Source organism: Schistocerca piceifrons, chromosome 4 (assembly GCF_021461385.2).
Source record: "Schistocerca piceifrons isolate TAMUIC-IGC-003096 chromosome 4, iqSchPice1.1, whole genome shotgun sequence".
In the NCBI taxonomy this organism is placed as follows: Eukaryota; Metazoa; Arthropoda; class Insecta; order Orthoptera; family Acrididae; genus Schistocerca; species Schistocerca piceifrons.
In genome coordinates, this window is record NC_060141.1 from 243,279,914 (window position 1) to 243,300,461 (window position 20,548).

Here is a 20,548-nt window from a genome sequence, read left to right on the forward strand (position 1 = left end):
CTTAGATAGATTCAATCCTTTTATGACGATATTGTTGTGACTATTTGTCATTTACTTTTAATTGTGCTATTATGATAATTCACAACCGAATATATGGAGATTACTCCTTTTCATTTAATAGTTGCTAGTAAATAATAGTTTAGTACGTTATTTAACGTTGTTACATTAGCACAAAGCGTTCAAATTGTGATAGATTAGTTTCAGTTTTATTCATTTACTAGAGTTATTCTTTCCAAAAATGTATATTACTAACAAGTTTCTCACAATAACTAATAGTACTATTTACTTTACGTCGTTCTTTTCCCTAATGCTTTATTTATGCCTGAGGTCAAGAAGAAATCAAGCAAAACTTTCTTTAGAATCTCGGCACGGCTTTCTTTACCTTCGGACACTTTGTTGGGTAATGGCAATTTATTTAGAAGAAACAAGCGAGAGAGCCCCGTTTGGTGTGTTCTATATTAACACTATTACAAATCTCTATTAAAGGCACTCTGCTATGTTCTCGTGAGCCATATAGCTCTGGACGCCCATGGTCCCTAAAATTATTAACCATCCCCTTTGGTTCCTACTATCCGAGTAAATATAAAATATACAAAATTCCTTCTGACCTAATAACAAAACTTTCTTCCATATAAATCCCCTTTTAGTTATCTTTCCCTTTTTGAAGTACCGGTAGATTATTGTAGAACACTTGTTTAAACTTCCTGTCATTTCTTTAAAAATAACACGTAACTATCACGAAAAACTTCACATGAATAAACTATGAACGCTCTTCCGTATGTAACATATATTACATATTAACTTATTTAGGAATGAAGGGTTTCATTTGATTGACACTACATAATCCTTTAATTACACCTGATGAAGGTTCCATGAGAAGTAACGCTTTGGGATGTACAATCTTATGTACAACATATGGACCTTCAAAGATAAAGAAGAATTCTTTATTGATCTTCGAACTTTCAGGATGAGATCGTACTAATACAAGATCTCCTACCTGAGATGAGGGTTCTATAGCATGTTGATTAAATTGCAATTGGGTCTTGTGTAATTTTGACTAACAGTTCCCTTTAGTCGACCCGTACTAAAGGGCTCTACTAGTTTTCCGAACTTTCTATGATAACGTCACCTACAACTTGACCTTTATTAATTACTTGACGATGATTTATCTCATTATCGTTATTGTGTAATTTCCGCATTTTAGAGTTATTACCACGATTTTGTCGGCTCTCTTTATCTTTAGATTGCCGTTTTATATAACAAAACCGGCTATGATTGTTGTTAAATTTTCATGGTTCTGAATTATTATTATTTCGAGGATTGTCATTTCTACCAAATCTAAATTCTCGTCTTCCCGTTCTCTATTAAGTATATTTAACTGTTCTAAATATCCTAATAATTCACAAGGTTGTGACCATTCCCTTTCTATCATTCTTTCCTTTACATAATACGGTAGCCTACTAATTAGGACTCGTATTAGATGACTTTCAATAATTGGTTCTTCAATTAATTTAGCACGGTTTAAATGCCATTCGAAATAATTCCTATAACCTCCCCACCGTTTAGAATATGGAGGAGGGTCTAACAACTCTAACGTTAAGTGTTGTTGTTTTCCTCTTGACCAATAATTTTGTTTAAACTGCTTAACAAAATCATCCCAGTCCCTAAATTCAGTTCTATGCATTACTGCCCATTCCGTAGCTTCTGCTTCTAAATGTCCTATTACAAATTGAATCCATTTTTCATTACTCCATTTAGGAGATAATGAAATTTCAAAAGCTTTTATAAAGATTATAGGGTGAAGTTCGCCTCCTGATTTGAATACAGGAAATCGACTTGCTACACTCGAATTTGTCGTTATATCATCCCAACATTCTGCGAGAGACATAGTTGGATTTTGTTTAGGTTGCAGAGACGGAGTTGCGTCGGATTTGCTTGCCGTGATTTATTTATTTGTATTGTTGTCGTCCGAGCTGGCAAACACGATGCGACTGTTGTCTCTGATTACGTTAGTACTTCTACTACTTGAAATGTTTTCATTATTATCTAATTCCGATAACCGTTTAGTAATTTCCTGTATTCGCATTTCTGTGTTGGATACACGGTTAGCTAATATCGATTCTTCACTGTGTTCACGATGTGAACGCTCTGTACCTTCGTCAATGTTATTATCTTTGGAAGTCTGAAGGTTACTGCATATTTCGGTAATTAAAAATTTCATGGTTTCTATTTCAGTATGATCTTTTTCTGCTCGATGAGTTAATATCTCTAATTCTACATTATCTATTGAAGAAATCTCTACAGGTTTGGTAGAAACCTCTTTAATAGATTCTAATAATTCTCTACGAACAGCTTCTGTTTGCATAGAAAATTCACCTCGTAACTTATCGTTATTTTTCTCTATTTCATTTACAACTAAGACATTGTCATTATCTAGTCTCTTGGTTAAGTCAGTAATATCATTTCGCATGCGAGCTTTTTCCTCCGGTGATTCCTGGATATGTTCTTCTAACCTCTTACAATTATCAGCAATCTTATTACTAAGTCCCACTAGTTTTTCCTGCATTTCAACTTTAGAAGCCTCTATTTTATCACTTAATTCTCGACTGGTTTCATTAAGATGTTCCTGTGACCTGTCTGCAGATTTTATTAACTCCCCTTTTAATCTTGCAGTAGATTCTTCGGTAGACTGTTTTAATTCCTGTTTTAGTTCCTCTTTTAATCTAGCAGTAGATTCTTCGTTAGACTGTTTTAATTCCTGTTTTAATTCATCTTTTAATCTAGCCGTAGATTCTTCGTTAGATTGTTTTAATTCCTCTTTTAATCTAGCAGTAGATTCTTCGTTAGATTGTTTTAATTCCTCTTTTAATCTAGCAATAGATTCTTCGTTAGATTGTTTTAATTTCTCTTTTAATCTAGCAGTAGATTCTTCGTTAGATTGTTCCTATCGGACACAGATTGCTCTTCGTCTGACATTCCACTTCCCGACATTATTGTAAGATTTTAACTAGTTACACACGCAGACTTGTAATCAACAATCCTATAAAAGCACACTCCCTACGTACAACACTCCACTTCCAACTTAAAACAGACTCACCGGACACTAATATTGTAGTTTTCAGTTCTCGGTGATCAGTGTGCTGCTATGGGCTGCAGAAGTAACAGCCGTCGATGCAGCCGCTGAGATGCTGCGACCCCGCTTCCGCAACCGGCAGGACGCTGAGTCGAACACCGGAGACGTCACTGGCTGCAACCACGCCCGGCCGCACCGTAGACAGGCGAAGCCCTCAGCAACACCTCTAATACCAACCGGAGGACCGCCCCCCAGCTGAAGTACTGGACCTGTTAGTTTAGGGAGAAAAAGGTTGTCGGGATTTGCAGCGTTCAGCTGCTGCCCAACAGATGCGCCTTCTCGTGGAATAACTGCGTGACCGTACTGCTTGGTTGCGCTCCGTCAGATGCCCACACCCGCGAAGTCGCCGCTGGCTGGTGAAGGCTCCACGAAAACTCGCGTTGACTTCCGAAGGACTCTTGATGTTTTAATTGTTTCGTACCTGTGTGCCTTAGTTGCACACAAGTCCTGTTTTTAAGGTCGCCACGGTGTAGTGTAACGACGCAAGTTTCGTATGAATGATTTTCTTTTTGACATATGACCATGTGCAGACTTCGTCACCTACGTCAGTTAAAACACACTTCAGAACTATTTAAATTCTTTTTCAATTGTCTCAGAATGGTTCTTGAACGAAACTGTAAAACATCATCATTTGAGTCGTATGCGCAGAATTACGTCACTCAGTCCAGTTGGTTTGCGTAAACTTTTTCAATTTAGATGTCGTTTGTTTCTCCTCAGAAATTATATTAATGGAGGTTATCTGCTTTAATAGATATTAGAACCACATTGAATAAACTTTCAAGTCTCAAACTCGCGATGAACGTTCTCAGAAATTAATAATCTTGTCAAATAAATTACGTAACATAATTCTTCATAAATAAATTCTCGGAACACGTATTTAAACTTAAGTAGCATCCACTAGTTTATTATCTTCCTACATATAGACGTGAACCTGAGTCTTGACAAGATAGGACTGAACATTTACAACATGATTAAACTTTCTATGACGTCATTGTTGTAGAAACATTACAAATTCTAATTTTTTCGATTTTTAGAAGCACGACGCAACAACTCGGTTTCAGGATCTTCTGTTGTTCTTTGGCTGTCGACCCGCGACGTATAGTGGCCAGCAATTTTCTCTCTGGTCCCAGCAGCGAAGATGCTGTCTCCGTTCGTTGCGCCGCCCTCTCCGTACATGAAGCATAAAAAATAAATACAAACTTTAGACAATTCACAACGTTTATAAATATTACAAAAAATACATAAACAAAACTAAATTAAACTTATATTCACCTGCAAACTGAGCTGACACTGGTGGATGGGTGACGCTTCAATTTCGCGTCCCACTACAGTACCCTCCTCCACACACCGTCAGGTGGCTTGCGGAATATGGATGTAGATGTAGATGCAGATCAAGTTGGTGCCGACTTTTGTGATATTTAAAATGTCATGCTAGACGTTAAAAATGGATCCATGATTGATTTTCACTTATTTAACTATCGCCGTGATTGAGATACGTCGGTTTTCGAACACCAGGTCCTGCATTTCTCATACGATTCCCCGTTCTTCTGAAATATATGGCTTGCTACTTCGGTATTCCCCATTCAGGACTGTTTACCCACTGCGAAAGCGTTTGTGACACCTGACCAATGAATAATATGATGGAGCATTGTGGCCATGCACTAGGGATGGGAGAAACCGACCGCTTAAAACCGATGCCGGTATTTTATTTTTGAATAATCAGTGTCTTTCGGTAAGGAAATCGATATGTCAATTAGCCATAGCAGCAGTGCTAAAATTTTTCATTTTTTGAATAAACCTTTTCTTCAAAAAAGGAGTAATTTTTATTCGGAAAATTTGAATTGGTTTGAAATATTGCGTCATTATCGAAAACGAGAAAAGCGATCAGTGCTATTTTATAACAATGCTGACAAAAACGAACAACAAGCACATGGCTTAAGAACTGTTACAGCGTTACCGAGGCAATTATATGCCTGTTGTCATGGTTTAAGATACGCGTGTACGTGCAGAATGCGAGACCTGCCCCATGTGGTCCACCGAGCGACGTGGCGCGGTGGTTATCACACTGGATTCGCATTCGGGAGGTCGACGGCTCAAACCCACGTCCAGTCGTCCTGATTTAGGTTTCCCGTGATTTCCCTAAATTACTTCAGATAAATACGGAGATGGTTCCTTTGAAGGGGCACGGCCGACTTCCCTCTCTATCCTTCCCAAAACCGAAGGACCATGACCTCGCTGATTGGTCCCCCCACTCAAATCAACCAACCAACGAATCACCAGGTGTATACGATGGTTTCTCCCTGTCGTCGCCACACATTCATTGTACTGCAGAATGGCGCAAACCATAGTCTGGAATTACAATGCATCATTTGTTTTAAAGGGTAAAGATTTGTCTGCTGTTTCTAAAATAATATAAGAGAAAGGAAATTACCGTAACAGTAATAAATTAGAAACTTAACAACAGTTCATTCATAGTATACGATAAAAATAGAAAGTAGCTGATCTGCTACTTGCGTCTTTAATTGCTTGTAGCCCTTGAAAAGGAACAAATCAATACGAAAAACAGAGTTCTGCTTTCTTAGTTTCCACGCTGTAGCACTCACAATGAATTTCGAGCTAGTTTCAAAAAATTAGAATCAATAGTAGTATACTGGTGATTATTTTGTAGTATTCGACGACTTATCACTTTTCAGAAAAAAACTAAGTTTTCTTTTATTTGCCAACTTTATTAAACATCTTGATTCTAGGTATCTTGAAACTAAGAGGGTCAAAGTTTTTCAGTATTTTTTAGATTTCTGTATTGAGTACAGGAAGTAATAGGAGTAAAAAACCGAAAATCGGTTATTTGAGAAACTCGTTGTTTTCAACGGTTTTAACAGTCAGGTTAACTGATGTGAAAAACAAAAGAAATAACCGAAAACCAGTTGTTTCAGTGATAACCGCCATCCGTATCATACACTACCACCAACTTAGCATGGATTGTTGCAGTGTTGTTCTCATTCAAATGCGGAAACCGAGACACCACACCGCACTCCACTTATTAATGAGCTGCACCATTTTCTTTTGGGACTTTCCACTTGTTTTAGAACTGCAGTCATGTGCTTACAAAAAAAACCCATAAATTAAATAACCTTTTTCAAAACGATAACTAGGACTTAGTAACTACTCTAATATATTCTGTAGGTTTCAGTACTTTTCAAAATTAAATTCGTTGGATCCTAGTAGTCGTCATGATTAACCTTACAGAGAATCTGGCGAGACACGTTCCATCTAACTCATCATTTATAACAAGTCTATGGAACGGAGTTAGTTGTGTAAGGAGCTTCCAGCAAATTTTGATACAGATTGAACATCGATTCTTTGATATGGACATCTGCATACTCCCCCTCCCCGCTACTGGTTGGGACCTGAAGAATTTCTCTCTCTCTCTCTCTTTCTTTCTATGTTTTAAAAGTTGAGATGTTTTAGATAGAAGTTTACTCATTAAGTATCGACAGTAAAAGCATATGATTACCAAAGCACCTCGTAATACCGCAACGAGAGACAGAAACCCCTAATAATGGTGAATCTGATCCAAATTTTGGACAGAAGCAAGTAATAATGGCCGATAAAATTGGAGAATTTCGCATTAGCGTAATATTTCAGTTCACCATCTGTTTCTATTTGTGAAGTGGTAGCTGAGAAAAGGGGCCACAGAAAGAGAACAGTGTCTGACAGTTTCCCAATTGGCACAACCAATAGATTTGCCTTACTACCACAGTTAAGAAAGGAAGAGGCTCCAGTAGCAGTAGATGTAGTTAAGATGTAACAGAATCTCACTAGGAAATCAACTGTTTCAAAAAAAGTAGAAAGTAAGAGGAAAGTTCTGTTGCTAGGTAGCAGCCATGGAAGAGGTGTGGCCAGATTTTGCAGAAAAAATTAGGTGACACATGCCAGGTCACAAACGTTTTCAAGCCAAGTGCATGTCTTAGCCAGGTGGTAGAGGATATAGGTTCCTTGTGCAAGGGTTTCTCAAAGCAGGATCATGTGGTGATAGTGGGTGGAGTGGGAAACAAGATTGATAGGGATCAGGGCTACAGTATTGAGTGTGATCTGGTGAAAATAGCCCCTGCAACGACCCATGCCAACGTTGGGCTGGTGTCTGCTTTCATGTGGCATGATCAGCCCCATTTGAAACGCTCTGTCAGGAGGGTAAATATGGAGTTGGATCAGTTGCGTAGGGCGGCCACTCTGTCAGACATTGGGTTGATTCCTGTCAAGGCTATTGATAGGGGGGATTTCACAAGGCATGGCCTACACCTCAATAGGAAAGGGAAGGGTAAACTGGCAGGGTTGTTAGCGAAATCCATAAGGGGGGACACTACTACTCATGGATAAAGAGGTCCAAAGCTCACAAGATTCTCACAACAGTAAAGTAAATAATAATGTTACCATATTTAACCAAAATATTGGTGGATTAAAGAAAAAGTATATTCTCACAAAAGTAAAGTAAAAAAATAATGTTACCATTTTTCACCAAAATATTCCGGGATTGAACAATAAAGTAGATGAGCTCCTGGTTTGTTTAGATGACATTGAATCTGATAATGTAATAGATATACTATGCCTGTCTGAGTATCACATTGTGTCTGATATGGAGAAGGTAAATATCAGTGGTTACAAACTAGCTGCACATATGAGTAGAGAGAGGAGGAGTTGCCATATATGTCAAAAGTTATCACTGTGTAAAAAGCTTAGATACAAAAAAGTTTTGTCTAGAGCAACATATAGAAGCATGTGCCTGTCAACTTAAATTGAAGGAGCGCTCTTTTATAACTGTAACAGTATATGTGTCCTCTTCAGGAAACTTTCATTTATTCCTTGAGAACTTGGATCCCTTGTTGTGCTATCTGCCAGATAGGGGAAAGCAAATTATTATTTGTGGGGACTTCAATGTTGATTCACTGAAAGAGTGTAACAGGAAGAATGACCTGGAAGTCTTGCTCGGTTCTTTCAATTTGACATCTGTCATTGATTTTCCTACTCGGCTAGTAAAGGCAGCAGCACATTGATAGATAACACTTTTATATACCAAGATAAGTTTGAAAACATAAATTCTTATCTTGTTGAGAATGGCCTTTCTGATCATGGTGCTCAGCTAGTTACAGTATATGACATAGCTCCATTCAGTAATTTAAAACTACCCTCCAATGTTGTGCATTCGATTAATGATTCAACAATTAGAAATTTTAGGGAAAATCTTCAACAGTTAGGCTGCGATGAGGTGTACAAGGAAGCTGATGATAATTTAAAATATAACTTATTTCATGATGCACTTTAAACAGAATTTGAAAACTGTTTCCCCAAGAAAGTAGTTAAATCTAGTTATAAGAAACCATGCTAAAAACTTTGGCTTACTAAGGGAATAAAAATATCTTGTAACCACAAAAGGGAACTGTATCTAACAACAAGAAATAATAATGACCCAGAAACAGCCAAATATTAGAAAACTACTGTGCTACATTAAGAAAGGTTATTAAAAAGTCCAGAAGCTCGTGCATCATGTCTGAGATTAATACCTCTGATAACAAAATCAAAACAATTTGGAATATTGTTACAAGGGAGACAGGGCAACCAAGAGTACGGGATGATGGCATTACCATCAAAGCGAATGGAAACTTGACAAATAACAAGCTGGAAGTCGAAAATATTTTGAATAATCATTTTTTAAATGTTGTAGAGGAAATAGGATCTAAATGTTCATTAGGAGAAGCAAGGCAGTTAATGGAAGAGGCCTTACCCACACAATTTGATGCAATTGAAATTCCACCCACCTCTCCTTCTGTTAGGAAGATACTGAACTCTCTCAAGAATAAAAGCTCACATGGAATTGGTGGCATTTCCAGCAGAATAGTAAAAGCTTGTTCCCAAGAGATGAGTGGGATTCTTAGCCACATATGTAATATCTCCCTGAAGCAGGGTATTTTCCCAGATAGACTGAAGTATGCCATTGTTAAACCACTGCATAAAAAGGAGATACATCTGATGTCAACAACTACTGCCCAATCTCTCTTCTCACTGCCTTACAGAAAATTCTTGAAAAAGTAATGTAGTGTACAGTAGCTTGACACCATTTTAAAAATAAAGTTTAAAAAAAAATCAGATTGGTTTCCAGAAAGGTTTTTCAATGGAAAATGCTATATATACTTTCACTAGTGAAATATTAAATGCTCTGAGTAACCAGAAGTCACCTGTTAGAATTTTTTGTGATCTCTCAAAGGCTTTTGATTGTGTAAATCATGGAATACTTCTAGATAAGCTCAAGTACTGTGGTATGAATGGGACAGCGGTCAAATGGTTTAAATCATACCTAACTGGAAGAGTGCAGAAAGTTGAAATAAGCAGTTCGTATAATATGCAAGAAACTGGTGATTTCTCAAACTGAGGAACAATCAAGAATGGGGTGCCACAAGGTTTGGTCTTGGGTCCTCTGTTGTTCTTTATATATGTTAATGACTTGCCATTCTATATTCATGAAGATGCAAAGCTGGTACTTTTTGCTGATGATACAAGTATAGCTATCACACCCAACAGACAAGAATTAACTGATGAAATTGTAAACAATGTTTTTCAGAAAATCATTAAGTGGTTCTCTGCAAATGGGTTCTCATTAAACTTTGACAAAACACAGTATATACAGTTCCACACAGTAAATGGAATGACACCATTAATAAATATAGACTTCGATCAGAAATCGGTAGCTAAGATAGAATATTCAAAATTTCTAGGTGTATGCATTGATGAGCAGTTGAACTGGAAAAAACACACTGAAGATCTGCTGAAACGTTTGAGTTCAGCTACTTATGCTATTAAGGTCATTGCAAATTTTGGTGATATACATCTCAGTAAATTGGCTTACCACACCTATTTTCATTCTCTGCTTTCGTATGGCATCATATACTGGGATAACTCATCATTGAGTAAAAAAGTGTTCATTGCACAAAAGCGTGTAATCAGAATAATTGCTGGAGCTCATCCAAGATCATCCTGCAGACAATTATTTAAAGAGCTGGCGATCTTCACTGTAGCCTCACAGTATATATATTTGTTATTAAAAATCCGAACGAATTCAAAAGTAATAGCAGTGTACATGGCTACAACACTAGGAGAAAGGATGATCTTCACTACTCAAGGTTAAATCTAACTTTGGCTCAGAAGGGGGTAAATTATTCTGCCACAAAAGTCTTTGATCACTTACCTAATAGCATCAAAAGTCTGACAGATAGCCATATAGCATTTAAAAGGAAATTAAAAGAATTTCTGAATGGCAACTCCTTCTAATCATTAGATGAATTTTTGGATATAGTAAGTGGGTAATTTCCCCACCCCCCACCAAAAAATAAAATTAAAAATATTAAGTGGCATGTAATATTTTGTGTAATGTAATATCTTGTATAGGCACCTTTTATTAACCTGACACATTCCTCATAATTACGAAGTGTCGTATTCATGATCTATGGAACAAGTATTAATCTAATCTAATGTAATCTGTGCAGCTGGAAACATCAAGCGACTGAAGTAGCTGTCTACGTCATTGTTCGATGGCACTTAACCAATCAACCAAACAAAATTCTTACGTAAGAAATACACGCAACGGACTGAACGAATTGATCTGCAAATTGATTTCAGGCAGGTTCTCCTTAGCGATAGTGTACAAATAATGAAATTAACACGTAATGCTTTCGATTGTTACACCATCAAGCCACCAACGGTTTCCTCATGGCCTATGAAAAAATACAAAATTATATTTGTCAGGATGAGAATTAATCAGGTAAAATATTACAAAATGAATTCCACATAGTAATTACAATCTATTTCATTTAAGCCAAAACGAATTTACATAGAAATATAGATTCTCACGTTATAAGAGCAGGAGGAAAAAAGGCGCCTAAGTATGGCGGGAAAAAGTGAAGTACGGTGTTTCACTTGTTTCTAACAAAAAGCTGGCAGGAATTCTTCCCACTTTTATGATTTTGGACTAGTAGCAGAATTCTTTGGCCTCAACACTTTACTTTGTTTTTCATGACATTAAGAGTTTCACTAATAAAACAAGACAGACATTCACATATTATTACAACAGTATGTAGTTAGTTTATTTTTTGTATGATTTGGTATTTTCATGCATGATGCATATGTACATTTCACGGCTAACATATATAGGGTGCTCAAAAAAATGTACCGAATATTGTGAGAGGTGGTAGTGCTCATCGAAACAAGAAAAATAAGTGCCTTCAACTGCGACATAATCGCATATACAAACAGTGATCCAATACTGTAAACTGCTTTTTTAATTCAGTCTCTGAAAAAGACTTCATATGTGTCCAATATACATAGGTCCGGAAATGCATACTCTTTGAGATAAGTCCAATAAGCATGAATCCAGAAATACATAATTTAAGCGATAAACACATGTTTACAGGAGGTGTTCAACGTGGCGTCCATTCACGACAATCCAACACACTGACCTCCAGTGTAAAAAAAAAAAAAAAAAAAAAAAAAAAAAGATGCACCCTTTGAAGTGTTCCCAGTTGTTGTGCCTACAGACACGCATTGAAGACGCGACCATGTAGTGTCCCCACATCGTTGATTGGCGTGGCGTAGACCAATTCCTTCAAGTGTCCCCATAGTCAAAACTCAAGGGGATCGAGGTCTCGGGGAACGAGCAGGCCAAGATATGGGACCACTCCGACCATCCAGTGGTCCTGAAATGTCGCATCAGATGTTGACACATATTGTGGCGTAAGTGTGCTGGTGCGCCATCAAGTATGAACCAGAATGGCATGCCTACAACAAGATAGGCAATACATTAATGAGAAAGTCCAAATAATGCACCCCACTTAACCTTTGTGGTACCACATATGACCCTATTAATTTGTCACCAAGTACACCTGCGAAAACGTAGTCTGAGAATCGGTGTTGATGCTCCATTTTCTGAACTGCTTGGGGATTTATATTTGCCTTACATGCTGGTTATGAAAATTTGCAACAGCCATTAACAGAACCGCCGTCTGCTATGATGAGCCTGTGTTCTTAATGCCTGAACGTGCTAGTGATGATATGGTGCAGCAACTGTTCATGGAACACCCTCCCCCCACCCCCCACCCCCCACCCCACCCCGCCCGCTCCCCAGATGAGAGAGTGAGACACGCCTTCTGCTGCTGCTAATAATCGCACACTGATCCCAGAGGTTCCTTCCACCGAATGTAGCATTCACAGAAGAGCACTGTGAGTAACACATCATAATAGACTACCAACACATTTGACGGAGCGGTAATGCAACGACTGTGCTAATATTCACTACCAAGTGTTGCGCAACCCTTCCTATAAACGTGTTTAACTCGAAAAGTATGCGTTTCTGGACCCATGTTGGTTGGACTTATTTTTCTTGTTTGAGTGAGTATTACCGCCTCTCAAAGTATTCGTCACTTTTTTTGAGCACCCTGAATAATGTTGTAAACCCTCTTATGCAGAGGCACGTGACAGTCGAGGTTGTTTCTCTGGCAGCAGAGGAGACCTTTGTAAAAGGTCGCACACCTTGTGGACTCTGTAGTTTGTCCGGTTACAAGTAGTGTCTCATTGAAACGCTACTACTCGTTTCTTAGCCTGAGCACGTTTAACCATACTCCAAGGTGTATTTCGCCTGAAACTTGTCAACAGTGCCAGAATGATAGCTGTGTCAATGCCATCTAAAAAATATCCAAGCTGTACTTGACTAGGGCGTTCCTGAGGTAGTGTTTCCAGTTGTTGCAGGTGCGCAGGCTGTGGGCGTTGGCGGCCATCAGGACTGCGCTGGTGGCTGCGGCTGTGGGAGTGACACTGGCAAAGACCATAGACTACTGCAGAGTCTGCCAGGACCACACCATGTGCCGCTTCAAGGTACGATATGCAACACACTCCGTCTGCTGGACACGTTGAGTAGGGCCAGTTAGCTGCCGTGTCACTTGCCATATGAAGCTGTTCACAACTTCCCCGGTACACACTAATAGGCTCACTGCATGACACATGCCATTTGGATATTTGGCCACTGACCCAGTTCATTGTGATGTGAGTTGGTGTATGAAGCTATTCAAAATCTCTGTGATGGTGTCAATGCGTCATTTCTATCGCTATACACTGAGGTGACCAAAGTAATGGGAAAGCTCCTAATAAAGTGTCGGCCCCCCTTTTTACGGCTGAAATATTGAGACATGCTGCCCCTGTAGCTGTCCATAACCGCAAAAGTGTTGTCGGGGCAGGATTTTGTGCACAAACCCACCTCTCGATTATGTCCCAAAAATGTTCGACGGGATTCATGTCAGCTCATCTGGGTGGCCAAATCATTCGCTCGAACTGTCCAGAATGTTCTTGAAACATATCGAGAACAATTTGTGGCCTGGGGACATTGCACATTGCCATCCGTAAAAATTCCATTGCTGTTTGGGAATATGAAGTCCATGAATGGTCTCCAAGAAGCTGAACATAACCAAAACCCAGTCGATTCCATGTGAACACACCCCACATCATTATGGACCTACCACCAGCTTGCAAGGTGCTTTGTTGATAACTGGGATCCATGGTTTCAAAGGGTCTGCTCCATACTCTAGCCCTACGTTCAGCTCTTACCAACTGAAATCGGGGCTCATCTGACCAGGCCTCGATTTTCCAGTTGTCTAGGATCTACCGGGCACTGCTGGCGATGTCTTGTTGTTAGCAACGGCACTCGCGTCGGTCATCTGCTGCCATAGCCCATTAATGTCGTATTTCTCTGCACTGTGCTAATGGAAACGTTTGCCCTACTGATTTATGCAGTTATTTTATGCAGCGCTGCTTGCCTGTTAGCAATGACTGCAGTTGCAGTTGCAGGGGAATTTTGAACGAGTGTTATTAAGTTGTGAACTGAGTGGAAGTAAGATCAATACATTGTGAAGAGCCAAATACTCGGTACAAAAAAGGCATGTAATGTCTTCTCTTATGTTGTTCCTAAAGCCACAGCATTTCTCATTTCACCAACTGTCGCTGGCCTTTAAAATTTATATTCTTTCATCAAAGAAGTTCGCAGTTAGAGGAATAATAGAGGAGATAATGAAGTTTTGCATAGTAACCATATGGCAACAAACTCTCATCTGTATGCTATCATTTCCCAAAATCTCATTTCGATATCTCAAACTGGATGTGAGATATGAGAAATGTTATGGATATTTCATTCTGCCTTTATCGCGGTCGCAAGATAGATTTTCTCAAGACTGGTGTCAAATAGAGACCTCCAACGACGTCTAAAAAAAATTCAATATGTTGGCAAAATTTCACACACAGCAACGAGTAATATGCACCAAACGCAAAATCATAGCGAGCCCTATTTTTCACTACAAACTTTTTCGAGTTTCGCGCAGTGTTTTACACAGATGCAAATATCACAATAACTACAACCATTAACGAAATGACGGGCACTTCATCATGAAACTGACGTACAAGGCTATAAGAAACACAAAAATTAAATTCTTTTACTGATTTGTTTCCGTGAAATCGTTTGAGAAAGATTGCAGGGTGTGCACCTCGATTCTGTCATCGCAGCCAGTTGAAAGCAGCCAATGTCAGCTTCCCCTCCCAACAAACGTATAAACTTGCCCAGCGTTTTGGACTAAAATTGGTCAATGCAAACCGACCACTTTATAACTTCAGGTTAAAGTTGGTAGTGATTGAGGGAACTTGTACAGCACAATACTACATGATGGACATCCTGTGTTGTGTGTGTTACCTCTCATGTGACAGTATTGTGATACCATTCTTTAACCGGACAGTCCTAGTCTACAAACAGCACATGTCTTTAGGAACTAACTGTGTGATGCTGCGGTCCTCCTGTGGCCAGAAAAGTCCCCAGATCTGTCTCCAACAGGACATGGGTGTGACCAGCTCAGACATACTCAGTCCCAGTCTCCAGGATATCAAGCCCCAATTAAAACAGTTGCGGACCAGCTTTCCTGAAAAAAGGGCGCAACAGGTTTATGACGCCCTTCCCATCCACATCAGTGCATACATCCACGTCAGACGGGGTGCAACATCGTACTGATAAATGGGTTCACACGGCCAAGTTCTGTATAAATTTGACTCAACTTTGTAATCACATTTCTTTCCCTCCTCAGTTTCTGGGAACTTAAGGTTTCATCTGAAACAGAGTATATTATTTGTTTTTCCGTTCTAGGTGTACTGCAGTTTAAGCGTGTTTTATACCAAATGTGTTGCACTTCTATTTATGGACCATCATTAGGGGTTCATTCAGTAAATATGGTATACACAAGACTTTTCTACATTTTGCTATCATTGGTTGAAAACAGGTATTCTTTTTAAATTTGTCGTCCGATTTACAGACTTTTTTACATGTTGTGTAGGTGTTTGGTATTTTCGCACTGTTAGAGGAGGTGAAGTCGAAAAAAACTTTGTTGAACTTTTCTGTTGGCGATTGTGCTGCTTTTAGAAACTCATTATCTAATTTTTCGAGGAATTTCACTTACTTTCATGAATTTTAGTCCACTTTAAACAAAAGTAGCAAACTTGTTATTTATAGATGTGTGTTTCAAAGTAAATCATCTCACAAACAATTTAAGAAACTTTCATTACTTTGTAAGTTGTTGTTGAAAATGTGATATTCTGGTATAAAGTACGGTACATTATCCAGCCAGTGAAACTAGTATACAATTTAGAAATTTCACAATCATTTTTTGTTAAAGAATTATCAGAGCTGTATCAAATTTTATAATTGTAGTTATAATATTTTTGAGGATAATGAATTTTAAACAATTTGTATGAATCAGCACCGTCTTTATTTCATATTAGCAATGTTACTGAAGCAGAGGGATTGTACTTTTCCAGATTCATTCTGAAATGGCCCTGAATCATAAATAGAGTATTTCCTTTAACAAAATCCAAACTGAGAAAGTTATAAGTGATTAACTACAGAACTAGAGGGCTCATGCTCCATGGTCAAGGTTTTACTGGCGGAAGTAAAGCTGTGAGGCCGGGTCGTGAGTCGTGCTTGGGTAGCTCAGACGGTAGAGCACTTGCCCACGAAAGGCAAAAGTCTCTAGTTCGAGTCTCGGTCTTGCACACGGTGTTAATCTGCCAGGAAGTTTCATATCAGCGCACTCCGTTGCAAAGTGAAAACTTCATTCAAGGTTTTACTCAGGTTAGAGAGGTACCCACATGCTGTCTACTCCCACATATACCTGTCAGCCGTTGCAATCTCTTTTACATAACCAGGCTCTTGGAGGTGCCTGTGCATTTCGGACTGGCATGTTGTATTTCGTATGAACTTTTTGAAAAGTAAAGGAGTAGAACAGAGTAGTATCGCAAAAAAAAGTATTCTGTCACATACCAAGGAACACATTAACTGACTATTTTTGTGTAACAATGTTATGGAAGTATGGAGTGATTTCAGTTAACTGTCCATCAAATTAGAGGAACTTTGTGTGTTTTATAGTATACCGCCTGTCAAGTGGACATTTCTTAGAACAAAATATCAACTTTACAGTAGGCAAGTAAACACTGAATATACCTGCTAATAGCTTTCGATTCTTTGTGCTCCACTAAGCAACTTTCATATCATTTCAATTTCGATAGGTGCAACGTGCTGCTAGTTAAACTTTGTAAAGGGCTTGTTTGTAAGTGGAATGTCTTGGAGCAATATACGTATTAATCCATGGCAGTATATATCTGGAGAACTTGGCAAATAGTTCAAGTTTATGCCGCTGGTCGGCACTGCTGTTGCGACACATCAGTCACTAGCTGCGTCACCAAAATGCTAAAATACAAGATGGCAGATGGCAGGAAATTAAAACATCCTAGATGGTGCTAGTGATAAATTTTAAAATATAAAATGGAACTGGGGGGGGGGGGGGGGACTCAAAATTTTAGAGTTCTGGGAAACGTAAGAAAATAGACACGTAAAAGAATTCAGGTGAAAAGCAAAAAATCCAAACTGTCTGAGCCAGTGTTGTTGGTGATTTGTTACGCCTCCCACTCACCATCTCCTGTTCCCACTCCTCCAGTCACACTCAGTACGGTACAGTCTATTAAAACGAAGCATCTAATCACAATGTAGGCTTACAGTCACCATCTTGGCTGCGCTCAGGGGTTTCTAAACGAGATGAATTGTTTTGCACCATGTTCAAAAATAGTTATAAAAAATACATATAGGATGTATCTAGCAATATTTCCACATCTAAAATACTTCAGCATAACACACACACACACACACACACACACACACACACACACACACACACACACAAAAATATTCATCAAAATTGCTGCTTAAAAATGATTATGAACTCTCAAATTAAATGGCCCAACGTTGTTTCCATATCTAAATAGTTATAAAACACATATGGCTGGAAAATAACATCCTATGCAGGTAATTTTTCGACCTACAGGTGGTGTAAGACACAATAAACCCTCGCATATAATTGTTGTTTTATGATTGTCAAGAATCAGTGTTAATTTCATATGTAAAATGTCTGTAAAAATACGCCAGTGAAAGAATATGCCATAATTTCTTCAATCTTACAATGTTGCGTTATTTTATACCCCTACACGCTGCCCTTCTATCCCTCACACACACACACACACACACACACACACACACACACACACACACACACACACATCCTTTAAATTGCTACCCAAAACATGATTATAAAGTCTCAAATTAAGTGCCATTATGCGGATTTCACGCCAAAATAGTTGTAAAACTATAAAATAATAAACAAGTACTTTCTCGGCCTGCACATGATGTATACTCAAATTAAATATTTCCACATCTGAATTTAGATCTTTAATGCTTTTCCAGTGTTACAATATTACCTCCACGTCTGAAATATGTAAAAGGTGTTGACATTTTACCCTGAGGATACGTTACTGGTGGTCAGTAGAATGTACTGACGTCACCTAGCGGTTTTACAAGTTTTTCAGTAATGCTTCAACTTAGCAAGAACTATTTTATGAGGGACGAAGATAATTCATCATGTTGTACACTAGAAAAATATAATCGATGTTGTTAATAGGCTTCTACAGAATATGTACAAAAAGAGTGATTGGGAGGCAAGACATGTTGGTAGCAGATTTTAGGTACCAGTGGCTACTAAATAAACCAACGAACGATCAAAAGCTTAAAGTTGGTAGAATCGTCACGCCTCAATTAGAACTTAATGAAAGTGTGGACGCAGTGTGATGCTGCCCGAGCAGTATTCCACTTTCAACACAGGTACGGAACCAGGGTTCGCAGGGATCGCAGTTTCTGTCTCGCGCCCCCCCCCCCCCCCCGCCCCCCCGGAAAACTTGTTACCATTCCAACTTTATATGTCCCACAGACACCTAGAAAAATAATAATAACATTAAAATAATAACATCCATACATTATGTGAAACTACCAGAGGATTCACGAAAACAATACTCAAGCGCTGAATTTTGTGAACTCACATTCCCAACATGTCTCACGGGGAGTGTGCAAGGGCACACTGAAGGCGCACTATCCTCTGTGCCATCGGTGGCTCAGATGGATAGAGCGTCTGCCATGTAAGCAGGAGATCCCGGGTTCGAGTCCCATTCGGGGTACACATTTTCAACATGTCCCCAACGAAGTACATCAATGCCTGTTTGCAGCTAGGGTGTCCATTTAATTATCATTTCATTTCTAGCAAAGCTGCATGGTCATCTACGGTAACTGTTCTTTCGGGAACAGATACTACCGTCATATATAGATCTACCTCAGTTCATCGTCTTCCGTTGTATTATGCCACCCGACTTTCGCAGATCTACTGCTCTTAAGAGAGAATTCCACGAGGTCTTCAGAAATCCGGATCTACTAATGCATAGCGGTCTGCCACCTTTAAATCTTAAAAGGCTACAATTGCGACGTCCAACTCTAAGTGATGCTTCTCACAACACTGCCAGAGACTTTAAGCCTCTTGAAGAATGGAAAGATTGGAGGGAAGAGGTAACAGATGTGAGGCTGCGTAATGTCTACTGAGATGCTAAGCTTCCAATTGGTTATCATCTACCACAAACGACCTGGACTGCTTTTAGTCGAATCCGTATGGGCAATGCCTGGCGCAATTATGCACTTTACAAATGGAACAAGGGGGTAGCGATATGCACATATGGAAATGGCGGCCGTATCCCGTCCATAAGGTTTAATATCAGACACAACATTGGCCGAGCTGTCATTTGAGATCAGGTGATCAATGTGAAAAGGTTTCCGACGGGATAATGGCCGTATGGCGGAGAATTAACAGACTCTGAACGCGGAATGGTACTTGGAGCTAGACCCATGGGGTAATCTGTTTCGGAAATCGTCAGGGAATTCAGTGCGCCGAGATCCACACACAACGCAGTGGCTGGCTGTTTTCACTTGACGAATGAGAGCAGCAGTGTTTGTATAGTGTGTCAGTGCTAACAGACAAGCAACAGTTCGTGAAATAATCGCAGAAATCAATGTGGAACATACGACGAACGTATCCATTAGAACAGTACGGAGAAATTTGTTGTTAAGGGGCTCTGTCAACAGAAGACTGACGCGAGTGCCTTTCCTAACACACCGCCTGCAGCGCCTCTCCTGGGCCAGTGACCAACCCTAGACGGCTGAGAAACCGTGTTCGGCGGAGCGGGGTCGGCAGTCCGCATTCTCTCTTTCACTTACCGAAAGTCCACCCACCTCGATATGCTTCTTTCCGAAGCCCCTTCACTCTGTAGTAGCAGATACGTGCTAGGCAGTGTAAAGCACCGTTGGTGAAACCAATACCTAATACCTACCACACAGAGGCCGAGTAACTCGAGTTGAATGTCAGTTCCTAAATGTTCATAATTAAAAAATCGTGCATTCGGAGGATGCATTCTACTTGCAGAAAGAATTTAAAATTAGACTGAATCTGCTTTTTATTCATATGGAAACACATGAAATGGCTATCAAGTCCGTATTCACTATGGTAATACTCTATCATCCAAAGTTCACTGTCTGTACAACATAGTTTCACTCGAAAAGCAGTCAGAATTTTTGCAAGTCCGATCCGACTAATTTTCACTTTCTACCAGGTACCGACCCACAACTATTCGCGAGTTAAACATTCGGTCGTTTCAGAGTTCTTCTTCGAAAGAACTGCTCGCCAAAGTATTCCGTACAGAGCACGAAACATGCCACGCGGTATTGTTACTACGACCAGGAAGTTCACACGCTCATAACTCTCGAACTATTTAATTTAGGAACAATAAACTTTCATTAAAATGCTCGTAGCCCTAGTCGCTTAAGTCACGGGGTATTCGAACCGCAATTAACTCACTATTTCTTCATTTTTCAGAGTATTTTTACGGAGCTATCTAACATGGTAGGCTGGTTAGCAAGCGACTACC

The 20,548-nt window shown here is 39.3% G+C and overlaps 1 protein-coding gene across 1 annotated transcript in view; it reads left to right on the forward strand.

The window, feature by feature from the left end:
* LOC124795752 (venom allergen 5-like) overlaps positions 1–20,548 on the forward strand; it is a 140,947-nt gene that overhangs the window by 67,300 nt on the left and 53,099 nt on the right. The window contains exon 2 of the mRNA XM_047259835.1: positions 12,923–13,048. Coding sequence (XP_047115791.1) covers positions 12,923–13,048 — 126 coding nt within the window. The remainder of the gene's footprint in view (positions 1–12,922; positions 13,049–20,548) is intronic.